The 23,431-nt window shown below is 39.6% G+C and overlaps 3 protein-coding genes across 4 annotated transcripts; 1 reads left to right on the top strand and 2 right to left on the bottom strand.

Annotated features, from left to right (window-relative positions):
- Positions 1–2,121: 2,121 nt before the first annotated feature.
- On the bottom strand, positions 2,122–6,533 carry LOC133954496 (CD209 antigen-like protein E). Its single transcript, XM_062388946.1, has 6 exons — positions 6,299–6,533; positions 5,669–5,782; positions 5,371–5,562; positions 4,063–4,208; positions 3,125–3,225; positions 2,122–2,755 (listed from the first exon to the last, which is right to left on the bottom strand). Exons 1-6 carry the CDS (start codon positions 6,483–6,485, stop codon positions 2,617–2,619), a joined length of 879 nt encoding a protein of 292 aa, XP_062244930.1. The 5' UTR covers positions 6,486–6,533; the 3' UTR covers positions 2,122–2,616.
- Positions 6,534–10,200: 3,667 nt separating this feature from the next.
- On the bottom strand, positions 10,201–14,645 carry LOC133954497 (CD209 antigen-like protein E). The gene is made up of 6 exons (XM_062388947.1): positions 14,288–14,645; positions 13,721–13,807; positions 12,752–12,958; positions 12,261–12,424; positions 11,515–11,618; positions 10,201–11,139 (listed from the first exon to the last, which is right to left on the bottom strand). Exons 1-6 carry the CDS (start codon positions 14,370–14,372, stop codon positions 10,992–10,994), a joined length of 795 nt encoding a protein of 264 aa, XP_062244931.1. The 5' UTR covers positions 14,373–14,645; the 3' UTR covers positions 10,201–10,991.
- A 938-nt stretch (positions 14,646–15,583) lies between these two features.
- LOC133953779 (CD209 antigen-like protein C) lies at positions 15,584–18,835 on the top strand. Of its 2 annotated transcripts, none has more exons than XM_062387861.1 (6): positions 15,584–15,750; positions 15,970–16,095; positions 17,063–17,149; positions 17,305–17,447; positions 17,545–17,651; positions 18,139–18,835. In XM_062387861.1, exons 1-6 carry the CDS (start codon positions 15,636–15,638, stop codon positions 18,296–18,298), a joined length of 738 nt encoding a protein of 245 aa, XP_062243845.1. In that variant the 5' UTR covers positions 15,584–15,635; the 3' UTR covers positions 18,299–18,835. The 2 variants fall into 2 exon arrangements, with proteins under 2 accessions (XP_062243845.1, XP_062243846.1); XM_062387862.1 differs by having other exon boundaries at positions 15,587–15,750; positions 15,970–16,059.
- The last annotated feature ends 4,596 nt before the right edge of the window (positions 18,836–23,431 follow it).

The raw sequence follows: 23,431 nt of genomic DNA, 5'->3' as shown, positions 1-23,431 counted from the left end.
GCTAGACCAGCTAGTTTCTTATCGTTAAATGCAAAATGTTTACATTTACATTGAAGAGAGGTACAAGATAAGGAGATCCTCTCTTACCACAAGTATTGGCTATATAGCATGGACCTTAAGATAAAAGCATGTGACTAAACTAAATTATAAGTGGATTCAATTTGGAAATGAAGAACATAAACTGGCACTTTTACGCAGATGATGTGATGATGTTTCTCACAAATATCAACCCATCACTACTGTCGTTAATGGAAGAAACAGAAATACAATATGCCCATAGAGCAGGATTTTTAATAGAACTCTGAATTTAAAAGTAGAGAATAATATTTTAGGCAAACTTCCTACTGAAGATATTTATTTAGAATTTTTAGAACCAAAGCACTGAAACCAATAACCAAAGTGTGGAAATCAAACAAATCCCCTGATAAAATAAAATGGAAATAATTGTTCAAAAAGTGCAACAGTGAAGAAAGTAACTCACAAAGTAAGAAATACGGAAGATGTATTTAAGAAAAGATGGAATATAATAACTGCAATGAATATTTGCACATTGAACAAGATATTTTCTATCAATAATCAATAGCAGTATATTGAATCAATATACACATCTAGTGTGTAAAATGTACGATATCCAATCTGTATGTCATATGTCTATAAACCCCCCTGCACCTTCTTTTAAAAAAATGTATTTATACTTTTGTGATGTTTATGGTAAATCCTCCATTCTTTAATAACACTAATAATGAAGCTAATAATAATTGTTATTATTCCTTATTGTTTTATTTTAAAATATGTGTTATGAACTGTAATTCTAGAAGCAGATAATCTGCATCTATAAGTTTAGAAATAAATAAATGCTAAATGTTGCTCTCATGCACGAAAGCAAGACATGTTCAATGGACATTCAGTGCTCAAAATATACAGAAACCCGTTGTAACTGACCGAGCGTATAATAACTGAGTAAGGTGATGAAATATAAATGGTGAAATTTCACTCACAACAAAACCTCCACAGTACATCTCTCTCTCTGCCCAGGATGGTGTTGTTGGCTGTTAGTTGTTCGATCGTTTTCCTGAGATCAGCGCGAACTGCTGCTAGCTGGTCTCTCTCTGTGTCAAGGTAAACAACAAAACAGCATCTGAACATCCGCCATGCCCTCATATTATTGCAGTCTTTCTATCATTAATAACTACTAATACTTTAATCATTCTGTGGTTCTTCTTATAGTGACAAAACTGATCTGAGCAACTCACTCTGAACTCCAATAACAATGATACCAGCCAGGAGGAGAAGACACGCTGCAGCCAGAAATATTGAAGCCCTGATGTGACGACTCTGTCCCGAGCTCTCACTGATCACAGACACTTTTTTTCAAAAACACATGTATTAGGAAACTCTAACCCATTAAAAAAACATTTAATTCATGATATACTTGTAGCTGTAGATGTACATTCAGAGGATATAATATCACACATCAAACCAATCACCACAGAAATATAATCATGTTGATTTTGAACATACAAATACAAATCTGAGAATCGATCTTAAAATCGATTTCATCCCTGGTGAGTTTTCACACACACTTGCTGCTCATACTTGCTCGTTGCTGAGCCTCTGCAGGTCCTGGTGTATCCTCTACCCAGGGATTGTCGTAGACTTTCAGGCTCTCCGCGCTGACATAGATATCCACTTTATTCTCCTTGACGTCCTGAGCAAAGCGAACCTTCTTGGTGATGTCCGGATTAGCGTACACATGCTCCGACATGACGGCTATCACACATCAAACACCCAAACTGAATATATTTGAGTAGTTCTGTCTGTTTTCTGAAAGAGACTGGACACTGATGACAGCGTGAAAAAGAAGAACAGCAGAAAAAACGGGAAGTCAAAGCTCAGCACCGTTTGGGCATCTGCTTGTAAATTCCAGGTAGGTGTAAACCTACTTGGCAATGAATCCTTTCAGATTCTGATTCTGATTCTGATACTGCAAATTCACCACAATTTTGTGGCCAACATTGTGGTGCATTCACTACCCATAAAGATCTATTTGAACAATCTTAGCTCATGGGTGCGTTTTGGGCATCATTTACAATAATCCAATCAGAGAACCATCTCCAATTTCCTTTATTATTTATTTATTTAACTTTTATTGATATTTCAAAGACTCAATACAAAGTCCTACAAGGCTGGTCCAATGTAAAGACGGAAGTATAGTACCGACATAATATCAAAAAAAATTGAAAACAACACAGAAAACTATTAATTTCTTGTTATGTGGATTCAGCTCCTGCACTTCAGATCAAAGTTTTTCCGTCACAGTTTCAAACAGAGGGAAATTTACAGGTTCTTTTCTTTCCAGCATTTAAAGTGATTCAAGTGCACTTACACCTTGACAGCTTGCTATCATAAGGACTGGGAGCAAGATTCAGGTCTTCCTGCGGCCTCAAGATACCATACGAAAAAACAATATTGAAAATGAAAGATTACTGAAATATTGGACCTCAGAAGTTTAATGGGAGATAAACAGCAGATTCTTTGCACTTAAGGTGAATGTGCACTTTATCACTGTTATTTTGCATGTGGAATCAGTCAAGGATTGTAACAACATTTTTTATTTCATTCAAGCATTTTCTCACAGAGGAAGTACTCTCTGGTACTGCATGCTATATCATTCCAGCTTCTTGAACTTTCATAGTGTAGAACAACAACACAGTCTTCTGATCCTTTGTTGTCCGGCTGGTTGTTTCCCCAATACCTGGAGATGAACAAAAACTGCTCAGCAAAACATGTATGTTGTTATTTTGAAATTAAAGATCAATACTGATGGCATCAGTACATTATATATCCATAGCACATCATTAAAGGAAATTTGAATATAAAAATACACAGAGAACACAGTAGTTTCATTTGAGATTTAAAATGTACATGTTTCCTACCAATTTACAGTATAAAGCACAACATCATGTTTGTTATTCAATATTTAGATGTAAGTCCGTAAATGCTTTGCTTTCAGAGCTGCAAAATGACGGCCAGGCTTTAATTTAAATAGATGAATGAAGCTGACAATGTTCTGAAATGCATATTGATGGTTACCACAGATATGGACAATATAATAATGTCTCACGTTTGAATTGCCACCGATCCATTTACCCATTTCCAGGAACCTTCCGTCTCCTCGTCAGTCAGACCAATCAAGATGTCATTGCCGAATGAGCGGATAAAATTCTAGATCAAGAAATATTAGGAAATAATGTTTTTTATAATTTTTACCTCCACCAAGGAAGGTATGTTGTCCCCCCTATCCGTTTTTTTGTTGGGTTTGCCAACCAGTTTGTTGACTGGTAATTTTGTGTAGGGTTAGGGTTATGGTCAGGGTTTAACCAGATGATTTCGCTAAATAACCTGAACCAGAACAGGAGGCCGATCTAGGTTTTTCTGTAACTTTGTGAGTTTGCCCTGAATTAAATCCAAATAACAATCGTGTGAATTTGTCGTTTCATAATAGATACCTCCATGCAGGGCCTTGGTGGAGGTATCTGCTCTACTGAGTGCCATTCCAGTTTTTACCGGTCTTCTAAAGAGATCAGGAACTACAATGGCACTAAGGGAGACCACATGTCAGCTAAGGCCCAACAAACTGCACAAAACTTCACAGACTTATAAGTTCCATTAATGTGCCTGATTTTCTTTTCATCAAGACCCATTAATTATAACCTGGGAAATGGTGAAAATTGTGTATAGCTAAGCTGGGACACTTGAATAAAACATGGCCATTGTTTACTATAGTAACACCTGTGCTTGTATATGACAAGTTAAAATGTCTGCTGTATGTGTCATGTTGTAATGTGAATAAGGGTGGACGAGATTCAAAATACTTCAAAAGAAGCATTTCAATGCCTCATTTGCATGCTTTGTACTTCTACTTCCACTTTTCAGGCATTTGGGGAAGAGTAAAATTGTTTTACCACACGGGTCATTTAAAATCTTTCACCATTTGAAAGGCCAAAATAACAACAGTATTCAGTCAATGAAAATTGAGTCAAGAGAAATGATTTCAATCACCTGCTCCTGTTCGCTAGATATGATCACCAGCTGAGCCATCCGATCTTCACAGAAGCTCTTGCTCTCTGTCCAATTTTTTTTCGATGTGGAGAATAAATAACAACTGCTGCCAAACCTTATCCAGTCGTCAGGACAGCGTGAGCGCTCTGTTAAACAACACAAAATAACACGTTTCAGTCACAATACACCATGTAATTCCATCTCAAGACAAAGTTAAAACACTTAAAACAGAAAACTTGTTCAAGGGATAGTTTGGGGTTTTGGAAAATATGCTAATATGCTTTATTTCAGAGAGTTAGATGAGACTATTGATTCCGCTTCATTGCCTAATACCACAGACTGCATAAAGATGGATGATGTGTCTACACTTCCTCACGTCCATCCTGGATACAAAAGCTGCCATTTTGCACATTTGGAGCAAGAGGCTGCGAATCAGTCTCAGCTGTCAATCGTGACATTTCAAGCTGTTTATATAACTATAATTGACTTTTAAGGGAGCTCTCATCCATCCATATTTATATACAGTCTATGCCTTATATTATTTATGTAATATTTCATCTTAGGATCCAGTTATGAAATAAATATTGCATAAGCCTTGTGGATTGTGATCCAAATGCTCACTGTGCAATTTTGACTTTTGTTATAGATGTTTGTTGGATCAGCATAACTCAGTGTTTAGTTGGTTATATCAAAAGATAGAGGAACCTGAGTCCTCCTTTGTTTTTTGTCCCTCTCCTTATCCCACGGAAGATTGATGATCATTTTGTTGTACTTGCTATACATTTGTTCTGAGATTTTTTTTAGGTTTGCATATTTTCTCCATGCCTGCATGGGTTTTCTTCAGGTCCACAAACATGAAGATTGGCGTTAGGTTAATTAAAGCATAAATTGGCCGTAGGGGAGAATGTGAGTGTAAATGGTTGTTTCTCTCTGTATTTTGTCCCATGATGACCTATCGACCTGTCCAGGGTGTAACCCTCTTCTTACCCAATGTCAGCCAGAATTGTCTCAAAGGCCCAATCTCGGGATTTTAAGAATTGATCACAGTTTCGGATGGTTGCCTGGCAACTGTTATCAACAAAGGAAGGGTCCACCATGCTTTTACACTTGAATTTTGGTATAAATCAAACAGACACCGAGCAACTTTTTAATTTAAGAGCTTTGGCTGCATTAGTGGTGGAGAAGCCTTTCATTTCATTATTATTTGTGCCATAGGAAAACCAGCAATGGGACTAAACTGAATGAGAATACTTGAGAAAATGCCAAAAAAATCTTTAAACCAAAAGCATTGTGCATATTTTCACTTGCCTAGCTGCCCTTTTAATTCGTATATCTCTGTAGTGAGGTTGCTTTCAATGGCCCTCGAATTATCAATTTCCTTCTCCAGCTGGTTTGTCTTCTGAGTCAGGTTGTCATTGAGGCTTTTCATGTCACCATAACTTGTCTGTAGTTCATCTCTCGCTCTGGTAAGGTCGGCATTGAGGCCTTTGTCTTGAATCCCTGCCACAGGAAAGGGTCCAACAGGTGAATGATAAAAGCTCACTAAGACATATTTGAATAATTTACTACAGCCATTGGTTAGAATAGATTTGTTTTGAAAACTTACAAAGGACAACCAGGACAATGACTCCAGCCAGAAAGAGAAGACACAGGAGCAGCAGAAACATTGTGGCAGGTCTGAGAAGATTCCTCCCTCCTGAAGGTACATTGACCGAAATGGCTGAGAGCACAAACAAACACCTGATGAGCATTTATTTTAAAACAGGGAGGGACATTTTTCATTGGCAAGTTTGTGGTTGGCGAGCTGAAAGCGAATCTAAAAAACTAGAAATACCTTACTGCGTATCTACGCCTCTCCCAACCAGTGCAATTACCATCAATATACATTTGTTGACAGATTCATTTAATGTCACCCTGACATTTACCTTTGACCCCTGACATCTTAGAATTCCCCAAAGGTGTTCCCATGAGATATTAAAAATCATAAGTCAAGATATTAGTTTGGAGAGGTCACAGGGACCTTCACTCATGACCATCCATGAGTCCAAGTGAATTGTGCCAGGTGCATTATTTAAAGTAAGATGTGAGAGTACTGAGCTAGGTTAAAATTAACCCTGTTTTTAGGTCCATAATTCAAAAATAAAAAGCGTCAACACTTGCAAATAAAAAGGTCATGTCATGTGCGTATGTATGTCGTACATACAAGTCAGGCAGAGACAGGCAGACGGATTGGTACCTTTCTGTGGCTCCTCAGTGGTGCTGTCCTCTTGTTCTAGCGGCGTACTCCCCGGTGGCAAGTAGTTGTCATAAATGTTCACATTGTCTGTGTTTTCGTAGACATCTGCATTACCGTCTGCCTCCTCCCCTGTCTGAAATCTCGCTTTTTTGGAGAGGTCTGGCATGGCATAGATATCCTCAGACATTACTGCGTAATTTTATCACTACACTCTACCTGAGTTAGATGTCTCTTGTGCTAGGACCAAGTGCGTATATGACATGCATGTGATACTGAAGCTCTGTCTGTTTTATGGAAATAGGGAAGTAATGAGAGTTCACTTTGCAACTTGGATTTCAACAGAGGGAAGAAAAATAAAGGAAACTACTGGCCTATGAAGAAGGGATACAAACCACACTATCGACATAGTCATGAAATGGGAGTGGATATCCACTCCCTGCAGCCATAGAAGAAGTGGACATGCAGACCAAGGTCATAAACACATCCGAACAGCTGCACAGGGTCAGACATGTACTGAAATAGGATGTCGAATGCTGGTTCAAACCAAAGCATGGACATTCTTTACACAAAGGCGCATCTAAAATACGGGGGGTTTATTTCAGAGCTCACTGTTTTGGTCTCTTAGATTAGATTTCTTTATTTATCCACACAATGGGGAAATTCACTTGTTAGAGCAATAATAGAAAAACAGAATTAAAGTAACAGTGCCGAAGCACAATAAAAAAAAAAAAAAAGGAAAAAAGATCACAATATGTACACTACTAAAACTACGCATAATAAGAGTACAGAAACAAACAACCTGCAAAACAGACACTGTGCAAAAGCAGGTGCTGGGGATAAAGTGGAATGATGTTAAGTGTTATTGTAATGAAAACAAATTTGTAGTTCTCCACCACCTCTATGTCCAATCCCTGGATGTTCACTGGTGTTAAGTTGGATGCTTTTTTCCGGAAGTTCACGATCATCTCCTTCGTCTTGCTGGTGTTCAGCTGAAGCTGGTTCAGCTCACTCCAGCTGACGAAGTCTGTGATGACCGCCCTGTACTCCAGGTCATTCCCCTCAGGAACACATCCAACGATGGCTGTGTCATCAGAGAACTTCTGGATGTGGCAGTGTGTGGTGTTGTGGGTGAAGTCGGGTCAGGTGTCGAAGGTGGCAGGCTGAGGAGGGGAGGGGGAGGGGGGGCTGGCCAGGAGAGGTGTGAAGAGGGGGCGGGGGGGGAATCAAATCTATTGAAGAACAGATTCAGTTCATCTGCCCAGTCCTTGTCCCTGCTGGGTTGTTGTCTTCCCACACCTTTTCCGTGGCCTGCGATGGTCTGCAGCCCTCTCCAGACGTCCCTGGCGTTGTTCTGCTCCAGCCACTTCTCCAGTTTCTTCCTGTAGCTGTCCTTCCCCTTCCTGATCATCAGCCGGAGTTCCTTCTGGACTCTGCGCAGCTCCTCTTTGTCCCCCGAACTGAAGACCCTCTTCTTCTCGTTCAGCAGGGTCTTTATCTTGGGGGTCACCCAGGGTTTGTTGTTGGGAAAACACCGTACCAGCTTGGAGGGCACAGTGTTCTCCTCGCAGAAGTTAATATAATCTGTGATACAGTGGGTCATGCTGTCAATATCAGTGCCGTGGGGGCTGCAGAGTGCATCCCAGTCTGTAGTCTCGAAGCAGTCTCTGAGCCTAGCACTGGTCTCCTCAGACCACTCCTTAACAAGCCTCTTCACAGGTCGTTGTTTATTCACCACAGGGGTGTAGTCCGTGACGAGGTGAACAAGGTTGTGATCCGAGCGACCAAGCGGGGGGAGGGGGGATGAAGTGTATGCATCCTTGATGTTTGCAGGGCCGGCCCTAGCACATTTGGCGCTCTAGGCAAGCTTCACACCTGGCGCCCCCCCCACACACGAAAACTTATTATAAAATTATTTATTTCTTCGTTGAAGTTGCTTGGACACACACACTCTAACCATAAGCCTCAATGTGCTAACATGCTCTGACAACACCAAGGAGGTTCGTACCTCAATTTTTGCCTCATTTTACGCTAATGTTAGATAAAAAATGTTAATGTCAAGTATTGGTTGGAGATGTATGTTATGGGTCCAAAAATTGATACCACAGCAACAAAGTATATCTGTAGAATACAGCATGAATGCAGCAGCAGGAACGACAAGGAGCATTCAGTTCCACATCCAGACTGCATCTTATTCAAATTAAACACAATTTCAATTACAAGCATTTCTTTGAGTGTAACTGCATTTTAAATTGCATAAAACACACATTCAATTATTATGGTGTCTCTTTCCTCCAAACCTCTTAATATACATCATCACTCATAAAGAAATATAAACATTTACAATATAGACCTAATGAACGACACGCAGCATTCAGTTCCTCATCCAAACTGCACCTGACAGTACGGGGTGCAACTGCTCCGGTGCCAAACGTTCCACTTGAGTGCTGCTGTCATTTACTGATTTTCTAATGAACCTACTTAAATTACTGTCAGAGTAATTAAATACAATAGTTTTGGCCATACAACATAGAGAAGGGGGCGCAAAAAACTCTGCCTAGCAAAAAAAAAAAATATTTTATTTTATTTTCATTTTTGCTCGGCGCAGTTTTTGGCGCCCCCCTCGGAGTGGCGCCCTAGGCAACCGCCTATGTCGCCTGTAGGAAAGACCGGCCCTGGATGTTTGCATACAGTAGGTCCAAAGTTTTGTTTTCTCTAGTGTGGCAGTTCACGTACTGGGTAAAGGTGGGAAGAGCAGAGGACAGAGGGGCATGGTTGAAGTCACCGGAGACGAGGAGGGGGGCTTGGGGGTGCTGGCTTTGAAGATGCGAGATGACTGTGTGGATCCGATCTGAAGCTACAGCAGCGACCGCCGAGGGGGGGGGGGGGGGGGGATGTACACAGTCACAACAATAACATGTGAAAACTCCCTCGGGAGATAGTATGGCCGCATGCTGACCGCTAACAGCTCCAAATCTCTGGTGCAGAGTATCTCCTTCACGCTGATGTGTCCTGGGTGGCACCATCTATCGTTAACCAACACAGCGATCCCCCCCTCCTTTCTTCTTAGCGCACTCCGTTGCTTTTCGGTCCGCTCGTACGAGTTGGAAGCCGTCCAGATTTACGTGTGAGACCGGAGAAAGTTCAGTCAGCCACGTCTCTGTGAAGCACATGAGGCTGCATTCCCTGTATTCCCTCTGCAGTCGGGTCAGCGCCGTCAACTCTTCCATCCTGGTTGAATGGGTTCCCCACAGCCACACCAAAAAGTGCCGAAAACAGCAAGGAGCAAACTACGAATGTTAAAATGTGAACATCCATAGCTGCGCACTTGCTTAAAGTGTCAATGTGGTAAAAAAAACAACAAGAAAAATACACTAAAAACACTATTTACACACAAAAAAGAGGTGCGAAAAGTGAGAGCTGCTGTAACAGGCTGCCACTCACGCAGCGCCATTCTTTGAATTCAGATACATAACAAATACATAACATTGAATATATAAAACAAAGCCAGAGGATATAAAATAATCATTGGAATGCCAAATGTACAAAATGTCATTCCAATCCATCCAACATTTATATAATTGGTTTCTACCTGTTTATGCTTATCAAGGCTTCATTGCTTTGTATTTTTCTAATATGGATCAAATGAGAAACAACAGAGCATCCAGATGGCTGTATGTAGTATTGGCAATCTGCTCTCTGCTGGGCAACAATAAATCCAATGCATCACTTTTGGTGTCATTACAACAACGGTCAGAGTAATGTACTCCGGTGTTGAAGCTTAATCATTTCTAACAATGTCAGATTCACATTTCATTTTTTTTAAAGTAGAAAGGCACAAGGAGAGCTTATATCTCTGCTGCAACTAGCTACGGCGTGTCAATAAAGAAATGTTCTGCTAACAGTTCACAGTAAACACAGGCAAAATATTTATTCTCATGCACAGTACAGTTAACTAATACATATCAACCCAGCACATACAAATACTTATCTTGATTCACAAAATCCAGATCATTATCCAGAATCACATAAAATGTCCTCTCTTTAAAGATATTAGCATTTCAAGCCTTTCACACCGTAATACTAAATCCAAAATGGCCCTCACAAAGATAGAAATACACTCACACACAATTTATATATCTAGCAACAAACATGCACACAAACACACAAACACACAAACACACACACACACACACACATACACACAAACACACACACACACTTGTAAGATCTAATATATTTAATGTATTTAATGCTTTATTTTTCATCATACTCACTGTAATAATCTAAAATGTCTTCTCTTTCCATCTCAAAATGAAACATTTAATATTGATTTTAAAAAGTCTAATGATTTGGATTATTTTATTCAAACAATCCATTGGAATTTGTCAGGGGAGGAATGAAAGTCCATCATATTATTTGTTTATCTTCACCAAAGAGCCATTTTCAGAGGCAAACATTTTGAAACACAGCCAGTCATGTGGGATTGTTTAATCATTTGTATGTATTTTTTAAATCAGGTACAGTAAAACCACATCAATGCCAATTAAAACATAAAGAAGCCAGTGTAAGCCAAGTACAAATTGTCTATTGTTGCTTAAATCTATGCATATTTATTTGAATGTGAACATAAACGTTCTTATGTGTAAAAGCTTATTAATTTATTCACATGTATAGACACATAATATTATGTTCTTCAGGGGGACAGGGGGCAAAGATCTGTCTCACAAAACCAGTAATGCTTCTCTCGACAAGGGGCTTCTCTCCAGCTGTTCTGCACTGATGTGTAGCTATTCATCGCTACACATTTGTATGAAATTCTCAGGTCATCTGGCTCCCAGGATCTAAAGGAGAGCACAATGATGGAGCTCAGTGAGATGCACTCCTCCCCAATTCCTGCTCCTATCTATGTATCTATGTATCTATGTATCTATGTATCTATGTATCTATGTTTCTAGTATCTATGTATGTATCTATGTATGTATCTTTGTATGTATGTATGTATCTATCTATCTATCTATCTATCTATCTGTCTATCTATCTATCTATCTATCTATCTATCTATCTATCTATCTATCTATCTATCTATCTATCTATGAAATACCTAGGAACCAAGTTCATCAAAGGCAGTGTAAACGCTTTTTCATAAATAACATAATCAATTGTTACTAACATCTGACATCAAGCAGAAATAATGAGGGTTATTGTAAAGGCCTCACTCTTTGGTCAGTGCAGATCCATCCACCCATTTGAAGTCCCCATTCGTACGATGCAGACCAATCCAGTGGTCGGGAAGAAAACGGGTCAGATGGCTCAAGATTATCTGTTGAAAATAATGTAATACAGAATGTAACTAAAGCTGCTTTCAGACCTGCACTCAATTCTGGACACTCAAATGTCAGAGTCAGTTGCTACACCTATTTCTGATGTTTGTCCTGACAGCCCTCTGGTAAAATATCCGGAGAATGTCAGAGTGAGACCAAGTGAGAAGGAAAATGTTGTCGTGTTGATGACATTTCTTACACCCAACGGACAGGGTGCAAAGGCAGTGCCATTAACTTAGAAGACACCGACGAAGATGTCAAATTGGAAAGACGGCATGTAGAGAGAGAGCTTTAGGCGATTAAGGGCAGATGCCTGTGTTACAAAAATGTGTGATTTCCACATTGGCAGTCTGCCCATCCTGCCCCACCTCCTGCTGCTGTACCCAGACGCCACCCCTTGCATGGGTGTTTTGGATGATCTCCTGCTGTGTTCTTCATATGATGGAGGCAAACTCATAAACATTTCTAAAATAGCCCTTTAACATCAAGAATGTCACACACACACATGCGCACACACACAAACACACACACGCACATGCGAGCACACACACACACACACACACACACAAACACACACACATACACACACACACACACACAAACACATACACACACACACACACCGATTCACTATACTTTACCAGTTCCCGTTCACTGTTGATCACCACCAGGTCAGCTCCTTTACTCTTACAGTAGTTTCTGCTTTCCTCCCATGTGGTTTTGTAACTGGACTGAAAGTAACACCTTGAGTTCCTCTCAATCCAGTCTGTCGGACATGGTTGAAAGGGCACACAACAACTCTGCTCTGGAAGACAAAATAAAGAAATGTACATTAAATTCTAATTTAAGTAAAAAAATAATAACTCTATCGACTTGAGAATTATGACTAGAACATAACTACAGCTGTGCATTTATAAACTTAACTAACAAATTCTTATATAAGGCCTAATATACCACAAAAGCTAAAAAATCTTTAAAATCTTTACAATTTCATTTTTAAATGGTATAGGTAGTTTTCAAAAGAAACATTTATTTTTAAACGTACAGCTACAGTTTTGGAATGAAGGAAGGTAAAAACAAAGAAACTGAAGTTAAAGTTCGAAGACTTATCAACCTGATTTTCTTTCCTCACCCGTTATCCACCTTTTCAGTTGGTTCCGCTCCTCCTTCAGCTTACTTATTTGCAGGTTGTTCTCTCTAGTCAGGGCATTGAAGCGGTCTTGTAGGCTGTTGAAATCACTGGGCCTCATCCTCTTACAGTCATCTACCAGATCCGTCTTCTTGTTTTGGTTGGTAGTTGTGTTGCAGACAAAGGGATCTGATACCTGGCCGGAGTTCACTGATTGAAATGAAACAGACCATTTTCATTAGATAGAATTCAATAGAAGAAAAAATTTGTGAGAGAACTTTTTACAGAAACATATCAAATTCAAGCTATAAACTGCTTTAATGGGCCCTCGCACCTTTGTGAATGTTGGGGGCAGAGCATATGCCATGCAATAACCCAGGAAAGACACAAATCAGAGTGTGAACCAGCACATGTAGGTTAGGGACATGGAATTTACTGTGTAAAAAGAGGGGCTGCAGACCCTGCATTTACGCGGTATACCACCCAATTAGTCTGAAATCTGCTGTAGTAATACAATTTAATAACGATGTCATCCAGATGCCCTTTTAAACCATATGATGAAGAATGATCGGTTGAGCTGTATTAATATTTGTAATCTTATCCGTTGCAAGGGTTGCAAAAGGCACATATACTCCATATGACTATGAGTTGGGGGTCAGCGATTTTGCGGATTTTGTTTTCCAATGAGGTAGTCAAGGGTGGGGGGGGGGCCTGGGTCCATGTTTTGTTCTTTTTATCAAGGCCACCACAGAATTACATTTTTCTGTTACAAGAATAGCTACTTATGAGTTGCAGATGATGGATTGAGTCGAGTGTAATTCTTTGCATCATCTGTGGCGGGCCCTTAATTGCACCACAGTGTGACCTAATCGTCAATTACGGTTTTGTCTGTGCAACATTCCTGGAAATCTTAGATGACACAATGCCATGGTTATGAAATGCGTATTCCAAGGAAATAAACCATATACTCACAGGAAAGGCGCAGGGATATATTGAGAACAGCTTGTACGATGCACAGCACACCAAAGCTGAGTAGCAGCAGCTGAGGGATTCTTCTTTCTGCAAAAGCAAATTAACGTTAATAAAGTCTGTGACCCCAATGGCAGCATGTTGTTGTTGTTGTTTCACAGACGGAAAGATGAATTTCTGCTCTACAGAAATGTATATTTTTACATGTTAACGTGAAAATGTTTACTTCAAGGATAAATTAGTTTAACCTGATCATTGAATCATCAGACACAATATTGTGCTTAGTTAGAACAGGTGAAGCCCAGTGTCTGTTCTGGGTTTCATTGAACGAGGAGCAGATGTAATTTATGAAACCTAAAAGTTTTTGGCAAATTTAAACAAAAATACAACAATAAATATTATATTAGCTTTTAAAAGAACAAGTGAATTGATATCATTGCTTACTTCATGTTCAGTGATACATAGATGGCTTACTTTAAAAAGAAATATATATATATAAAAAAAAAAAAAAAAAAAAAAAAAAAAATATATATATATATATATATATATAATAAGATGCTGCTTTATTACCTGTTTGATTTGTATTGCTGCTGCATTTCTGTCCATGTTTCGGTTGCTCATTAATATAGTCCGGCAGCTCTGTGGATGTTGCCATTGCGAACACCCTTGTTGTTAGTAAAATGTTAAGTTCAGGTCTGATCGGCAAATTTCTTCTTTTGGTTCCTCATATGATTGGCCTAATGCTCAAGATTCAGATGAGTCACAGAAAAAAACATGTGGAAATGTAACTCACACTAAAATCGTTTCAATAATTGAGGCAGAACCTGTTTCATTCTCTTCTTGTGGAGTTGAAAGCATTAACTCAAAAACTTAAATTCACAGCATTTCTTCATCTTCCTTTCACCTTTGTTAGCATCCTAAATCGACAGTATAAAAACTCAAATTTGCTCCAAAAATCCCAATCATCAAAGATTATTCATCCAAAGGGAAAAAAAAGAATTGAAAGGGTCAAAACAAATGTCGCTATTGGTGATTACAGATTTATACATTTTAAGAGAGGTTTTGTTGCTTAGTGACACATTGTGTTATGTGGAATGTGTGTGTACATCTGTGATAACACTTACCACACGGTGGTGTTGTCACATTATGTCACAACGGTTTTCCACAGATGCTGGGACTTAAAGGTTCAGTGTGTAAGGTTTAGGTGAAAGGGGTCTAATGGAACACTAGTGTGTGATCACATAAATTGTATGAATTGTTGTTTTCTTTACTCTACTATGGACCCTTTATATTTATATACGTTATACTAACATCTCTCAAATCTCTAAAAGTTGTCCAGACTGAACAAACTAAACACATTTTGAGTTTTTTAATGCAATTGAAGTCTGCCACAGCTTCTCTCTCATGTTTTGAAGGGGTTATTCAGCTGCAACGTTTAACTCCACCACTAGATTTCACTACATTTTATAGACCGCACCTTTAAGTCGATTTTTCATGTATCTGCTCTTTTCTGAAGTAGTATTCTGTATTATTCTGGTAGAAAACAAAACAGACCATTGGATTAGGGAATAGGCTACAGAGTAATTGTACTTTTAATATTTATTTTTATTCAATTGTTATTTAGTATATTTAGAACCAAATACTTGCTTTAATTTCCTCAAGTAGAATAGTTAATATGGTACTTTCACATTTACATAAGTTACATTTTGCATGACTTTATACAGTGCCTGATGTAAAACATGGTACATTTTTTATTTTAAATTTGAAAATGTTCCACTTTACAGGCAATAAAATGTAGCCGGAGCAGTGGTTAAAATTATATTTTGTCGAAAACAGGAACAGAAAGTGTTGCGTAATTAGTCTTCAGAAGAAGAACATTTTCCATCGCCATTGTCAGGACCCTGTGTAAAGTCTGGTGATGGTTTCCCATAAGGAGCGATTTGAGATTACTACGGAGCCTGATTCGTCTGCTAAAGGTCTCGCCTCAAAAAGCCACACTAGTGAAGATGGAACAGTGACTCCTGCCATGTCAGGTAAGAGAACAAAAATACTAATGTTGGATGCATTTTTATTCATACTCATGCTTGCATTTTACAACAACAAGCCATTTTAACGAGTAATCATGATTAAAACCCAGAGTAGATGTTGGACATTAGTCCATGTTCCAGAGCAGGGGTCAGATTTTACTCTGTAAACCAGAGTGCGTCTTGTTGACATCCAGTGAACATTGTCTGTGTGATTTCTGTTGAAAGGAAGAAAACACTACAGACTGGTTGGTGTGACCCTCGGACTCCTGTGTATCCTGCAAGCTGCTCTCAACATTTCCCTGCGTCTTGCTCTCTGTGAGTTGTCTTTAATTAGGACCCAAGCACCGAATGGTGAGAGGCCCTATTGTTCAGTTTAATATTTTCATCCTGTGTGGACGACATCTCCTCACTGTGACTCACTCTGAAATTCAGAGAATGTGATAAAACCAGAAATTGAAAAGTTACCTCTACTGAGTCTGACTATGATTATCATCGGAGTATTTCTGAATATGCTATAGTTAGTAAGTTATGGATATGCTATAATTAGCTAGCTTTATGACGAAACAGCATTTTGTACATTGTGGTTGTTGGTTAGAGATAGTTCTAAGGTCATAAAACAAACTAATGGGGCTTTCCAGTTGTGAGTCAGGGTGTTTGTCTTTAAATTAAAAGGAGAACCTTTTCACATGTTTTTATTCAGGAATAGCACAATAGCAAATAAATGGATTTGATGAAAACATTTAAGTTTTGGATTTCTTACTATTTATTTTCAATGTTAAGATTTAGATGTTTGTCTGGCATTGAATGCTTAACACTAAATGTAATACAAACATTCAGGAGCATTACAAGGGAGTTTGGGGGCCCTAGGCAAAGGAACTGGATGCCAACTCCCTACCCAAAGAAACACATGATACCAAACCACATCATTCCAGTATTCAAATGATTATTTTTGTATAAAAATTATAAATTAAGAAGTCTATATTCAGATAAAATAATAGAAAAAATGATAAAGTGTAACTGCAAATCTTCAATTCTGACACTTCATTACACACAAACTGAACTTAGCAGATCCTCTGAACATCCTCTGGAGGGGGCTGGTCTAACAGAAAACCACCAGACATTCGGCAATAATATGTACATGTAATTGCATGTAATGGAAATATTGGTCAAACATCTAAATATTTTTACTTGCGACACAGTGGAGCTGTGACTGAGTTGGAACACAAGAGGAATGTGTCTTTCCCATTTTTCCATGGTACCGTGAACTCACAATCAACCAGAGACTGAAGGTCATGTGTAAATCTCTTTGTTCACACAGACAGTTCTGATGCACCTGATTGTGATGCTGTGATCAGGAACCTGACAGAAGAGAGGGACCAGTTGAAGAAGAAGATGAATATATTTGGTGAATATGAGCTGAACACTTTATGTCATGGAAGGAATAAGATAAAAGTAACATAAAGAAAGATGCTCACTACACAACTTTAATTAATTTTGCTATTTTTTTCTCTTTTTTTTGCTGAGATGTCAAGTTTATTTTATTTTCCTTATCCTCAACAGATCATTACACCCGAGAAGGATGGGTATACTTCCGCTCTAGTTTCTACTTCATCTCCTCTGACGAGAAATCCTGGGGAGACAGTAGAGACGACTGTCTGCAGAAAGGAGCCGACCTGGTGATTATCAACAGCAAAGAGGAAAATGTGCGTATGAGAGTGACTCTTCTGAAAGAGTAAAATCATACCGGTTATATTCCAATTTGATATAATTATGGTCTGTCCCTCTGTCCCTGTAAACAAGGAGTTCACAAGACAGTTCAGAAGGGCCTTCTGGATCGGACTGACTGACACAGAGACGGAAGGGATATGGAAATGGGTGGATGGGACTTTGCTGAACACAACAACAAGGTTCATAAATAACTCTTTATTATTATGAGTTGCACTTCTGTATTATGGTCCTATTACTGAATAAAAAGATAATCTCTTTCTTTAACTGTCTGTTGGTCAGACACTGAACCCTGACGGCTGTCCTACGCAACATATAAAATCCATTTACTCTGCAACACTTTGCACTATATTTTAAGTATTTATACAAACGAAAATATCTGACAGAGATGAAGTGAGCAGAAATGACAAATGTAATGAGAGGGATATAACCAATAATGGTGGTATATATGAGTAGACATATTGTTTATCAAAGCAATCTAGTTTTATTCATAATCCACATCAACTGTATATATCCAATATTCTGGTTTGACAAGAAGCTGCATGTACAAACCATCAGCTGCAGGTTTCTAAACAGAGGCTAATGTCTCATAACCATATTCAATATCAATCTTTAATCTGCCTCATAGTTTCTGGCTGTTTATCAGCTGTTTATCTGTTTTGGTTTCAGCTTCTGGCACCCTGGGGAACCAAACTCCTATCAAAACCGTATTGGAGATCTCCCTAATGAAGACTGTGGAGAGACAATGTTCAACGAAGTCGAAAACAACTGGAACGATGAACAATGTACCGAGCTGAACATCTGGATCTGTGAAAAGAGTTTGGCTTGATAACGCTGCACCCACACGCACCACACTGGTAACTGCTTAGCTGCAGAGGAAGTGAATCAATAAAATGCAAAGACATAAACAGCCTTGCTTGTCCCCATAGTAAGAGGCACTGGTAACTAAACGTATGATATATATTTGATTTGTTCCTGGTTCCTGGTATTGTACATGCTGCCTGTGTCATTTGTTTTCATACTGTAGCTTCTGTCAATATGTGTTTGCTGTTCTGACTATTTGTTATCAGAATCACGCTTTTTCTTATAAATAAATGTTTTGTAACCAATTTGCAAAGTCTGATTTAAAGAAAAAATCATATTATAGATAGGGATGTAGCTGTGAACAAAATTACACCACCCATGAATTACTGTATCAAAATAAACATCTTTTGAGTTTTGAGAGAACTGAAGGCTGCCACAGCCTCCCTATCATATGTATACTTATAATTATGCATTTTTATTCATACTCATGCTTGCATTTTACAACAACAAGCTGTTTCAATGAGTAACTTCAATTAAAAGCCAAAGCAGGTGTCAGATTTTACTCTGTAAACCAGCGTGTGTCTTGCAGCCGGCTCTCGTTGTTATCCAGTGATCATTGTCTGTGTGATTTCTGCTGGAAGGAAGAAAACTCTTCAGACAGGTTGGTGTGAGCTTCGGACTCTGTGTATCCTGCAAGCTGCTCTCAACATGTCCATGCACCTTGCTTTCTGTGAGTCAAGTTAAACTGTGTCTCTTATCTTTACCAATGCTTTCCTAGACATTAAAACAAATTATGAACTCTTTTAATATTAGGTGGACAGTTTGAACAATTGCTCATATATGAGACATGGCAATCTCTTTATCTGAGTGTTACAAGCAAGTTCTCATCTTCATACATTTTTATTGTGTAAATGTATTAAATATAACATGCAGTAGCTAGGCCTCATTCAAATTCTGTTTTTTATCCAATTTAGTAATATCCTGTTCAACTTGCTGAACCTTCTAGTTATTGCATAAGAATTTCTCAATGTTCAGATTGAAACAAATTTGGGGAAGTGTAGAGTCACACAGAGTAACAAGGCAAAACATCAAAACAAAAGAATGTTATATGAATTTTTCAAGGGGAATTACAGTTTATCTCAACCTGGGCCTGCTGGCAGCCTCGGCACAGCATCAGTGGCTACAATACAATCATATGGGATAAAAAAACAGCTATTGCAGCCAGTTATAAAAATCTGAGAAGACACCCTGCTCTGACCCTAAACCTAATTCTTCACTTGGTACGTATGAGAAGGATTTATATCATCTATCTGATAATTCCAGATGTCTGTTTGTCTCTCTGTATGTGGAATGCATTTCTCAAAAAACATGTTCATCTTGTTGGTCTCACACAGACTTTTGTAGTACAGTTAACTCACAATCAACCATAGTCAATGTAAATGTCAATGTCAATTTCATTTATAAAGCACATTTAAACATATTGGTTGACCAAAGCGCTTTACAGGTGTAATGGTACAACAAAACGACAATAAAAACCTAATATGTCATATCATATCAATAGCAAGTAATACAACTCAAATACAATTATCATCGTAAAATAATAAACAAAAAATATATGTATATATAATATATAATATATATGATAAGATAAATAGAATCAGCTGCGATGAAACGTACTCAACTCGAGGAGTCCGCCTGGGAGAACAGGTGTGTTTTAGTAGTGGTTTAAAGTGTGTTAAAGACGGGGCAGATCTAATGTGAAGTGGTAGGTTGTTCCACAAGTTTGGGACGGCTACTGCGTGATCACCTCTGGTTACTAGCCTTGTCTAAGGTTTGTCAAGGAGCAGTTGAGTTGCTTATCTCAGTTCCCTAACTGGAGTGTGCGTAAAGAGAAGTTAAGTAAGACGGTGCCAGTCCTTTAAGAGATTTAAAAGTTAAAAGTACGATTTTAAAAACGATCCCGTGACAAACAGGAAGCCAGTGTAGGAGGCGCAACTTGGGTTTGATATGGTCTCTCTGGTCTATATATTTTTTTTTTTCCTAGTCAGCAGGCGAGCAGCAGCATTTTGGACTAGCTGCAGGCATTTAATGGAGGATTTGTCTAAGCCTACATACAGGGAATTACCGGGGTTTATAATATAATTAAAAATATTAAAGAAACTGAGGCCTGCAATAGTTATTGGAGACCAGTTTAGATATAAACTTAGTTTTTGCTCATTTACCGCTTTCTGGTAATCAGATAGACGGCTCTGTAAGATTTCTGAATGATACTCTGAGTCTGTCCTTTTTCCACCTCCTCTCTGCTTGACGACATGCACGTCTGAGACCGTGGTTAGAGTCGTTTAGCCATGGCTCTGAGAGTGCTTTGGTGCGTTTCGTCCTCAAAGGAGCAACAGAGTCCAGAGTGCTTGCATAGGTTGAATTAAAAAGAGAGATAAGCTCATCAGCACTGAGAACATCACCACAATCCAAGTTAAGGAGCACAGAGTCTTTAAAAATAGCAGAGAAATGCAACACAGTTTGACTATCAGTTATATGGCGGCAGCATGCAGGAGGAGCTGTCTTGACTATAGAGCCAGGGACAGTAACTGTAAACAAAAAAGGGAGATGATGTGATATGCAAGTATCACATATTTCATTGACATGAACTTATAGGCCATAAGAAAACACAAGGTCTAATGTGTGCCCCTTTTCATGTGTGGGTCCAGAGATTGACTGGGTGAGATTAAAGGAATATATACGTTTCAAGAAGTCTTTAGCCATAGGTTTAGTTTCACAGCATATGTGTACATTAAAATGTAAATTCAAAAGTAGTAATAATCCATCGATATGCCCACTATCAATTCAGCAAACTCTTGCATAAAGTCCTTGTTGAAGTCAGGTCTCGTCAGGAGCATAAAGTCCAGATCACGGGATGTGAAAAAGTCATTTTGAACAACATGTCTGTTTGTTATAGACCTAGCACTAATCAGAACATTGTGTAGAGTTAGGTCAATACTGTACAGCTTTGAGCGCAGACGAAGCATGGGAGTAATCATGACAGGAATGTCGGAGGCTGTGGGAGATAGTGTACCGGGGGCAGTACTGAAAATTCTCCACAGTGGGGGGCTAGTGGTTGTATGGGAAGCATGACTGTTTAAAGTGGTAGAAGAAAAGCAGGGGGTAGCAGGTGATTGTAGATAGTCATAGAGAGCGATTCCAGAATAAACCGAAGTTGTGGATTAAACCAATGTTCTGAGTTGAGCGTACGGACTGGAGCCAGGTTTTCGCCGAAGATTTCTGGCATTGTGGCTCCAGGAAAGCAGTGTGTGACTGCATTTATGAAGTGGCTATTTCTCATGATGGAGGAGACCGTAGGGTGGAGAAGCGAGGTGGTGTCTTCCTTTGAGGGCATGGCTTCCCTGCTGTTGCCAATCCAGTGAGAACTCCGCTGCTACGCCTGATCACAACATCCGTCAATAACCTGCAGCGGGCGGAGGTGGTGGACTTGACCACAGGTCTCTCGCCTATGGTGCTTCCATAGGCGAGAAGTCCTCAGTATTCAGGATGTCAAATCTGTTGGACAGATGGAGGTCTCGAGGTGGATGAGGGGGTGACAGGCGTCCGGCACAGTGCATATCCTTTTTCCGGCTACAATCCACTGCTCCTGTTTGCAGGGAGCAGTCAGAGCCTTCACAGTACAGTTAAAGTTAAAGTTAAAGTAGCTTTATTGTCAATTTCTTACATGTTCAGAACATACAAGGAATCGATACAACGTTTCCCACTCTCCCACAGTGAGACATATAAAGTGCACAGGCACAACAGATAACACAAGACATTTCCTAATACTAAGTAAACATACAGAATTGTTTAAGTACAGCAGCATAAGGTTCTCTAAAAGTGTAAACGTAGTGATTTAAGTGATAAAGTGCAAACAGTACAAGAGACAGTTTGTTGCAGAAGTAAACATACAGAATTTTTTTAATACAGCAGCATAAGGTTCTCTGAAAGTGTAAACGTAGTGATTTAAGTGATAAAGTGCAAACAGTACAAGAGACAGTTTGTTGCAGAAGTAAACATACCGAATTTTTGTACAGCAGCATAAAGTTCTCTAAAAGTGTAAACGTAGTGATTTAAGTCATAAAGTGCAACAGTACAAGAAGTACAAGAGAGTCCTGAGTGTTTTTAGTTTTTTGGGGGGGGATTTAAGCCTCCAGTCAGTCTAGAGGTATGGCTGGGGGGAGTGAGGGGAGAGAATTTAGCTTCCTGACAGCTTGGTGTATGAAACTTTTTCCGAGTCTGGTGGTGCGGCAACGGAGGCTCCTGTACCTTCTTCTAGAGGGTAGGAGGCTGAACAGACCGTGTGCGGGGAGGCTGTTGTCGCCCACGATCGAGGTGGCTTTCTGGGTGAGGCGGGTGGTGTAAGTGTCTTGCACGGAAGGGAGTGGGGCACCAATGATCTTACCAGCTTTGTCGACTATGCGTTGCAGTCTCTTCCTGCTGTGTGCAGTGCAGCTACTGCCCCACACAGTGATGCAGCTGGACAGGATGCTTTCAATGGTGCCCCGGTAGAATGTTTTCAGGATGGGTATGGGAGCTCTCGCTTTCTTGAGTTTGCGGAGGAAGTAGAGGCGTCGCTGGGCTTTCTTCACCAGTGATGCAGAGTTGGTGGCCCAGGAGAGGTCCTCGCTGATGTGCACCCCCAGGAATTTGGTGCTGCTCACTCGCTCCACAGCAGCACCATCGATGGTCAGTGGGGGGTGCTCAGTGAGGCTTTTCCTGAAGTCGACCACCATCTCCTTTGTCTTGCTGACATTCAGCAGGAGGTTGTGGTCTCTGCACCAGGTGGTCAAGAGGTTGACCTCCTTCCTGTAGTGGGTCTCATCGTTCTTGGTGATGAGACCCACCAGAGTTGTGTCGTCCGCAAACTTCACCATGTGGTTTGTGCTGTAGGTTGATGTGCAGTCGTGAGTCAGCAGGGTGAAGAGCAGGGGACTGAGCACACATCCTTGTGGGGCCCCTGTGCTTAGTGTGATGCTGCGACATTATCGCGACTTTACTGGAGCATGGTACGGAGTTGGCTATTATTTTTGGCTTTGTTCACATTGTCATCCACAGATCATCAGGCTGTGCTGGAGTGGACTCGGGATATGGAACTCCTATGACGGTGCAGTCAATC

The sequence above is a fragment of the Platichthys flesus genome, chromosome 5 (assembly GCF_949316205.1).
Source record: "Platichthys flesus chromosome 5, fPlaFle2.1, whole genome shotgun sequence".
Classification (NCBI taxonomy): domain Eukaryota; kingdom Metazoa; phylum Chordata; class Actinopteri; order Pleuronectiformes; family Pleuronectidae; genus Platichthys; species Platichthys flesus.
The sequence above is the reverse complement of the archived record's forward strand: the minus strand, read 5'-3'. Positions and strand labels throughout refer to the sequence as shown.

Excerpts from the sequence above, each read along its gene's own strand:
- LOC133954496 (XM_062388946.1), bottom strand. The coding sequence starts at position 6,485 with ATGTCTGAGGATATCTATGCCATGCCAGACCTCTCCAAAAAAGCGAGA. Across the intron at positions 3,226-4,062 it reads TATCTAGCGAACAGGAGCAG|AATTTTATCCGCTCATTCGG; the intron begins GTGATTGAAATC and ends TTCTTGATCTAG. Across the intron at positions 2,756-3,124 it reads GGATCGGTGGCAATTCAAAC|GTATTGGGGAAACAACCAGC; the intron begins GTGAGACATTAT and ends GTTCATCTCCAG.
- LOC133953779 (XM_062387861.1), top strand. The coding sequence starts at position 15,636 with ATGGTTTCCCATAAGGAGCGATTTGAGATTACTACGGAGCCTGATTCG. Across the intron at positions 15,751-15,969 it reads AGTGACTCCTGCCATGTCAG|GAAGAAAACACTACAGACTG; the intron begins GTAAGAGAACAA and ends TTCTGTTGAAAG. Across the intron at positions 17,652-18,138 it reads TTGCTGAACACAACAACAAG|CTTCTGGCACCCTGGGGAAC; the intron begins GTTCATAAATAA and ends TTTTGGTTTCAG.
- LOC133954497 (XM_062388947.1), bottom strand. The coding sequence starts at position 14,372 with ATGGCAACATCCACAGAGCTGCCGGACTATATTAATGAGCAACCGAAA. Across the intron at positions 12,959-13,720 it reads TATATCCCTGCGCCTTTCCT|TGAACTCCGGCCAGGTATCA; the intron begins GTGAGTATATGG and ends CATTTCAATCAG. Across the intron at positions 11,140-11,514 it reads GGATCTGCACTGACCAAAGA|ATCCTGGGAGCCAGATGACC; the intron begins GTGAGGCCTTTA and ends GCTCTCCTTTAG.